The sequence below is a fragment of the Raphanus sativus genome, unplaced genomic scaffold (assembly GCF_000801105.2).
Source record: "Raphanus sativus cultivar WK10039 unplaced genomic scaffold, ASM80110v3 Scaffold2740, whole genome shotgun sequence".
Lineage (NCBI taxonomy): Eukaryota > Viridiplantae > Streptophyta > Magnoliopsida > Brassicales > Brassicaceae > Raphanus > Raphanus sativus.
Window position 1 is genome coordinate 1 of NW_026618048.1, and position 7,324 is coordinate 7,324.

Sequence of the window (7,324 nt, forward strand, 5' to 3'; positions counted from 1 at the left end):
AAGGCGTCTGCGACCAGATTGGCCTTGCCCGGGTGATAGGAGATGTCTAGATCGTAATCAGCCACAAATTCCATCCACCTCCTCTGCCTTAAGTTTAACTCAGGCTGGGTGAATATATACTTCAGACTCTTGTGGTCCGTAAGTATCTGAACCTTGGCGCCATACAAGTATGACCGCCAAATCTTTAAGGCAAATACTACCGCAGCCATTTCGAGATCATGGGTGGGGTAGTTTCCCTCATGTTTTCTCAACTGCCTTGATGCGTAGGCAATGACCTTTCCATTCTGGGTCAGTACACAACCTAGTCCAGTTATGGACGCGTCGGTATAGACCACATATGGTTGGTCGGCCTCCGGAAGTACTAGGACGGGTGCGCTGGTCAACATGTCTTTAAGCGCGGAGAAACATCTCTCACACTCCTCAGACCATGTGAACTTAACGTCCTTCCCAGTCAACCGTGTCATAGGCTGAGCCAAGCTTGCGAATCCTTTCACAAACTTTCTATAGTAACCTGCCAGCCCTAGGAAGCTCCTGACTTCCGTGGCACTGCGTGGTCGGGGCCAATCCTTGATCGCCCTGATCTTCTCTGGATCCACCGAGACACCTTGGTCGGACACGATATGGCCGAGGAACCCAATACTCTTCTGCCAAAAACTGCATTTGCTGAGTTTAGCATAAAGTTTGTGTTCCCGTAATCGTCCTAGCACGGCTCTCAGGTGTTTCCTATGAGATTCCTCATCCTTAGAGTAAATCAGGATATCATCAATGAAGATGATCACTGATTCGTCCAAGAAGTCTTGGAACACGCTGTTCATCATTTTCATGAATGCAGCAGGTGCATTGGTCAGACCAAATGGCATCACCACGAACTCGTAGTGACCGTACCTGGTCCTAAACGCTGTCTTTCTAATATCATTTGGCTCTATAGGGATCTGATGATACCCTGAGGCCAAATCGATCTTAGAAAACCATTTAGCTCCTTTGAGTTGATCCAACAATTCGTCTATCCTGGGCAACGGGTACTTGTTCTTCACAGTAACCCTGTTCAACCCCCGATAGTCGATACACAGACGCATGCTACCATCCTTCTTTTTCACAAAGAGGACTGGTGCACCCCAAGGGGAGCTACTTGGACGTATGAACCCCTTGTCAAGCAATTCTTCTAATTGCTTCTTCAGCTCAGCCATCTCGGCCGGAGCCATTCGGTACGGACTCTTGGACAGCGGAACTGTCCCTGGTTCTAGTTCAATCATAAACGGTTCGGGCCTAACAGTATCAGGGGGAACTCCCTGTAGCGCCTGAAACACATCTCGGAACTCAGACACCAACGAATCCTCTGCAGGGTCTTTCAGACAAACAGAACAGTCGGGCTCCGTAGTGGTGATTGTGGCCAAAAAGGACTCGCAACCCTGTTTCAGCATCCGTACTGCTCGGACTGCTGATACCACTACTTTTCCTAGAGCCGGACTCAGACCTTGGTACTGAATCGGGTGAAGTCCATTCTCCAATTGCACACGACCCCTATGGCAATTCAGAGTGGCCCGATACCTTCCCAACCAATCCATACCTAAGATCACCTCGTGATTCTTTAGGTGGACACAAATCAGATTCACAGGGAAATCTCTTCCCTGAATTGACACTGGGATATTTGACATATTGCCCAGTGAATGCATTACTTGCCCTCCGGCTGCATTCACTATCACCGAAGTATCCCCAGCGTCCAGACAGAACAGACCCTTTCCGACCAGTTCCGGACTCACAAAACTATGTGTAGCCCCTGTGTCGAAAAGTACGTGTGTTTCCACACCACCAATCATGAGGGTCCCTATCAGAGACCCACATCAGAATCCCCTAGAACCTTCTAGGTTCCAGACCAAAACAATTCTACTTTTAAAGTAAAAAGATCAAATTCAGAAATTACCAGTGATCGAGTCCAGCGACCCGGAAGCATTGTCATCACGGGACAGCTCGTAAACCCGAGGGTTTGAAGCTGGCCTGCTCTGGCTTGGTTTGCCATTGTCTCCACGACCCTTCCCTTGACCTCCACGTAGCTGGGGACAGTCCGACTTGTAATGTCCACTCTTGCCACACTGGAAACAAGTAGGAGAGCCGCTTCCTCCAGACTGGCCTGGGTTCTGGTTTGGTCGAGTGCAGTTCTGGATCTTATGGTCCATACTGCCACATCGCACACAAGCCCCCATGGCCTTCCAGCATTCACCTGGATGGTGTTTGCCGCACTTAGGACACTCAGGTCGACCACCAGAGGTCTTGCCTCCGTCTACCTGGTCCCATTTCCTCTTTCGGTCGTTGGTCTTGCCAGACTGGCCAGACTGCGACTTAGCCTTAACCTTGGCTTCCTCAGCTAGGTTAGACTCCAAAAGAGCCATTCGTTCGACCAGCTCATTCACGGTGCTGAAGGTGCGGATCGAGCAGTGGGTCTTCAGTTCAGGCCTTAAGCCTCGGATGAACCGACGGACCTGGACTGCCTCGTCCTCAAGCTCCCTTCCAACAAACCGTCTGAGCCGGTTGAACTCCTCTTCGTACTCCCGCACGGTTCTGCGGCCTTGGACCAAATCTAGGAATTTAGCTTCCAGACGGTCCCAAGCCTCTGCAGGAAAGTATTTGCGGTTGAATTCCACTTCAAAATCCGCAAAACTTCGGAGACTTCCATTGGTGCGCTTATCTAAAGCCAACCACCAATTATGTGCGTCCCCTTCCAGGAAGTGGATCGCAATGTCTCTCTGATAATCCTCTGGGCAACGAGTAGAATTGAAGTTTCGGACAAGCCTACTCCTCCACTCGTCTGCCTCTATGGGATCGGTGCTACCTGAGAAGTGTTGCGTACCCAGACGGGTGATGTGCTGCAACAAGCTCAGATAGTCCACCTTCTTCTCAGTCCTTACGGGTGGGTCGATCTCAATCACCTCAGCCGTTTCCCGGACTGTACCATTTGCTATGGGCGTTGCGGTAGGTGGCGCTTGACCCACTGATGAGTTCACCAAAGGGGTGACCATCTGAGTCATAGCAACCATCTGATTGCCCATAAGCTTCATGGCTTCTAGCACGTCCTTCATGGACGGCCCTGCGGCCTGGTTTCCTTCACCATCGACCGCGCCTGCACGTGGGTCGACCCGACGCTCGGCATTTGAGGATTCTACTTCCTCTTCATGCACCTGGTCGTCCTCCCTTATCGTACCATCAACTCGCCCTGGAGTAAGGGTTGCCGGATCTCCTGTTGTTCCTGCACCGGTGTTAGCTACAACCGGATCGGTTGGTAACCCGGCCGGATTGACATCGTCCACCCGTTGGCTGGACTGTCCGGTCGCTCCCTTACTCTTTCGAGTTCTTCCTGATTTGCTTTTACCACCTAAGGATTCCAGACAAGTTAGTACAAGGACAACATAATAAAAGAAGAGAACAAACAGAATCCCTAGGCTAAGCAATCAATAACCTCACCGTGAGACCTTAATCAGCGGGCTGCGAGTGTGTGTGTAGACTACCATAACCCAACTATCCTAGAATCAAGCATGCTCTGATACCAACTTGTAAGACCCGATCCTGGCCTCTCGGCCCAACTGGATCCGCAGACTTACTTATTGTTTTCATTGCTTGTTTGATCCATTTTTAAGTCTTTTATTTACTAAGTCATATTCAGATATGAGGTTCATAAACAAAGTGACCAGATAGCACAGCGGAATAAATAATAACTTAATAAAAACATCCTTGTAGTTTACATTATAATACTCCTAATCATGTGATCCAATACATAGTTTCTTAATAGTCTCGTAAACAATAACTAGTTCTTCCCTAGCTTCGTTTACCCACACACGGCACAGCTTCTCACTGATAGAGCCTTCACGGTTCCTTGGCTTGACCACCACAAGCCGCATTTCCTGAAACCATAACCAATAAGCATTTAATCATAACCGAAGTGATATCGGATTAATCCTACATGTTTTGGTTTGGTTCCTAGAAATTTAATAAACCTTAAACAACATTATTATATGAACAAAATGATTTGGAAATGCCTATCATATCCTAAGTCTATCAACCAACCACCCCACGACTTAGAATAGATAGACAGCCCAGACAAAATATCAGAACACGACCAGTCCGTATCGTCCCAAAGACCAGTCCGACTATCCGGACAGAATCTAGGTTCGACCGGTCAATCTTGAAGTCCGGCTCAAAGGCCCAACGGACTCCCTTACCTGATCCAGTACTGGCCTGGATCCATACCATTGAGTAAGGCCCAAGCTCAGCCCGAATTGATCATCAACCGGCCAGACCTTGCGACTCACTACTCCGGTTAGACAACTGTGCATACGTCCTTGACTTAAGGTTTGGGACTGAACCATATGGACCGGACAGAACCTGCATCCATTGGCACCCTTTGGAACTCGCACCCTTTGGTATCTTGTGCCCCTTGGTCATTGACACCTCCTGGTCTATGGTACCTTATAGTACTCGTAACTCTCTGGTATCCCATACCATCTGGTTACTCGTACTCTTTGGACTCTCATGACCCTTGGCACTCATGACTCTTGGCAACTTGTACCCTTTGGTGACTTTCCAAAACGTTCAGACCAACCCCTTAATCATTGGTACGAACCGCACTGTCCCGCATAACCGACTCATGGTCTAGTTAGTGGTTAGGGTGTGACCATCTAAGTCAAGGGATGCAACCCTTGGACCCAACAGACACAACCCTTCGTGCATCATCTGAAAGAAGAGAAAAAGATAGACTAGAAACAGATAAGGAGAAACGGTTGGGACTAATGAACCGACCAGATCCTCGGTTCGACCGCAAGGGCTAACCGTAAGGTCTGATGGGACCAAAGCCCATACCATACCTTCTGAACCACGACTGGGTTCTCCAGGTTCTTCTCTCCATTCTGATCTTCCATATTGACCAGAGGTTGTTTCACAAACGATCAGAGTCGCCGGAAAACTAACCACCACTCAAACAGCCTCGGTATTGACCGGAAACTCTCTCTTTCTCTCTCTCTCTTTCTCTACGACTTTCTCTGAGTATTTTACTCTGGAACTGGATGAGAAAAGTGAATGGGGCGAGGCCCTATTTATAGGAAATGAGGGGGTATGTCTTGCCCCACGAACAGGCACGACTTGTACCGAAAAGGCATGACTTGGAAAACAGGTTGCACCCCTTTGTTCCCTTGCACCCCAACGCCTATCAGGCCATTATATTGGGTCAGGCTTAAGCCCAAACCATCCCCCAGGCCCCCTAGACACAGCCCACGGCCTTGCCCAAGAGCCCACCGGTCCATGGACCACATGGCTGGACCACCCAGCCCGCCACCGGCCCGGACCCGGACCACTGTCCCGAAACCCGAACAGTCCGTCTAGCTGAGATGAGCTGACTCCCAGCTGACCCAGCTGAGTGAGCTAGTAGTCCAGCTAGTGGAGCTGACTTAGTAGTGAGGGAGCTGGAGTACACTCTACTGAGCTTCTGTGAGCTGGTCGAGCTACTCGTACACTTCGTCCAGCTACCGTCTAACTCGTTCTAGCTGTCTATTTCTTTCTCAGCTTATTTTGTTAAGTCTTTTCATACTTAACCTTTGTATTAGGACTATGGAACGCTTGCCTTTGATCACAAGGATCGGCTGGTTCGTTTCCTCGAACCATAGTCCGTCCCGACAATCCTTCTCAGGATTGGGGGCGTGACAACTTTTGTCTTTCCAAATCGCATAACTAACATCACTCCATCTTCACTTCCCCTTAGCACAGCGTCATTGACATCCTCAGGAAACTTTCCCCACAACACAATTGGAAGACGATCATCTCTGAAAATTACCGCACAAGATAAACATATAAAACGGTGCGAGTGATTACGACAATAGAGGCAACACTCAACCCGCAATAAGGAAAGATGAAATAATGGTCGGGTAAAGAAGTAGAGGATTACTCTGTGTTACGTAGTTCGAGAGCAAGCTTAGGTGTATCTTTGCCATGGACAGACACAACATCAAGATGAGAAATCTCCAACACTTGTCCCATAACATCTTAAATAATCACAAAAACATAGTTAATAGCTAAAAATATATATTTGAGGCTTGACAAAGAAAAAAATATTAAGAAACTTACCAACCAAAAAATCACCATCTAGATTACCAGACATGAGATCTTTGTAATTTACAGGGTTGAAACCAGTCAAATTACGTGGTAAATCTTCACAGTTTCTCACTCTTGTTGTGGGGAGAAACACGATCTTGTAAGGGTGCGGGGTAGTACGATAGCTTCCACAAGATTGCGTAACAATAAAGTTCGCCATCAGTTTAGATTCACTTTCTCCGATCAAACCTTCATACTGGGTAACCTCATCTTTCTTAAAACAACCATGAATCTTATCACCCTACAGAATAAACAATAAGAACAAACTCAAGTTAGTATAAAAGAAACGTTTTTTAACAAACGGCTAACACTTGCTAAAAAAATAGCAATGACGAAGATTACATTTGAATCGACCAAGACCATTTCAATACTCTCTCCACCAACCACCGAGTATTGCTTCCAAATTCGGATGATCTTAACCCTGATCTTCCACATGTTTTTCTTAGGCTTCAAATCGGCAATCATGTCAAAACTTGCCATAGTAAAATCTCAAAAACTTTTTCTTCTTAGTTGATAAATAATATTATTGAAACTTAAATTGGTGTGGTATTCAACGAAGCAGTAAACTTGTTTATATAGTGGACAGAATATACATTAAGTAGTTAATGCGTATTATACGCCGTAATAGCAAGTAAATATTAGATTTTGATAGGCAAAATCTGTCATATCGAAATTTGGACAACTATTTGAAAAATATATACTCGTAATCCCTAATGACTGATCTTATAACAAAATATATAGAAAGTAAAAATAATGCAACTAATTTCGTATGCAAATCATGGAAAAACGAATCTAAATAGTTCCTAATTCACTCACTATTTAATATTTGTCAACATTCAATTTCCATATGCAAAACAAATTTGGAAAATCTTCGTAAAGATCATTTCAAAATATGGAAAGTGGAAAGGAAGAGAATAATCAAAATTCGGTTTCGAAATAAAAATATCATAATTCACTCTCTATTTAATATGAGTCATAATTCGATTTCCATATGCAAAACAAATTTACAAAATCTTCTTAAAGATCATCTCAAAATATAGAATGTGGAAAGGAATGAAATAATCAGGTGGACCATACATATGCGGACATGAAACTATGTATAAGGGACATATGAATATGCATGTCTGTCCAATGGCAATAACTGTAATATCCTAAGGTGAGTAAGCCTTCTTCATAAAGGGTCTGAGAAGGA

General features: G+C 45.9%; 2 protein-coding genes across 2 annotated transcripts; both read right to left on the reverse strand.

Moving 5' to 3' along the window:
* Positions 1-14: 14 nt before the first annotated feature.
* LOC108836371 (uncharacterized) lies at positions 15-4,907 on the reverse strand (the record flags this gene model as incomplete). Its single annotated transcript, XM_057000571.1, has 6 exons — positions 4,854-4,907; positions 4,665-4,722; positions 4,492-4,568; positions 3,767-3,893; positions 1,922-3,367; positions 15-1,825 (listed from the first exon to the last, which is right to left on the reverse strand). Coding segments are annotated over exons 1-6 (3,573 nt in total), but the record flags the coding sequence as incomplete, so codon positions are not given.
* Positions 4,908-5,611: 704 nt separating this feature from the next.
* LOC130505966 (uncharacterized) lies at positions 5,612-6,612 on the reverse strand. The gene is made up of 4 exons (XM_057000569.1): positions 6,475-6,612; positions 6,106-6,373; positions 5,927-6,023; positions 5,612-5,804 (listed from the first exon to the last, which is right to left on the reverse strand). Exons 1-4 carry the CDS (start codon positions 6,610-6,612, stop codon positions 5,612-5,614), a joined length of 696 nt encoding a protein of 231 aa, XP_056856549.1.
* Between the last annotated feature and the right edge of the window lie 712 nt (positions 6,613-7,324).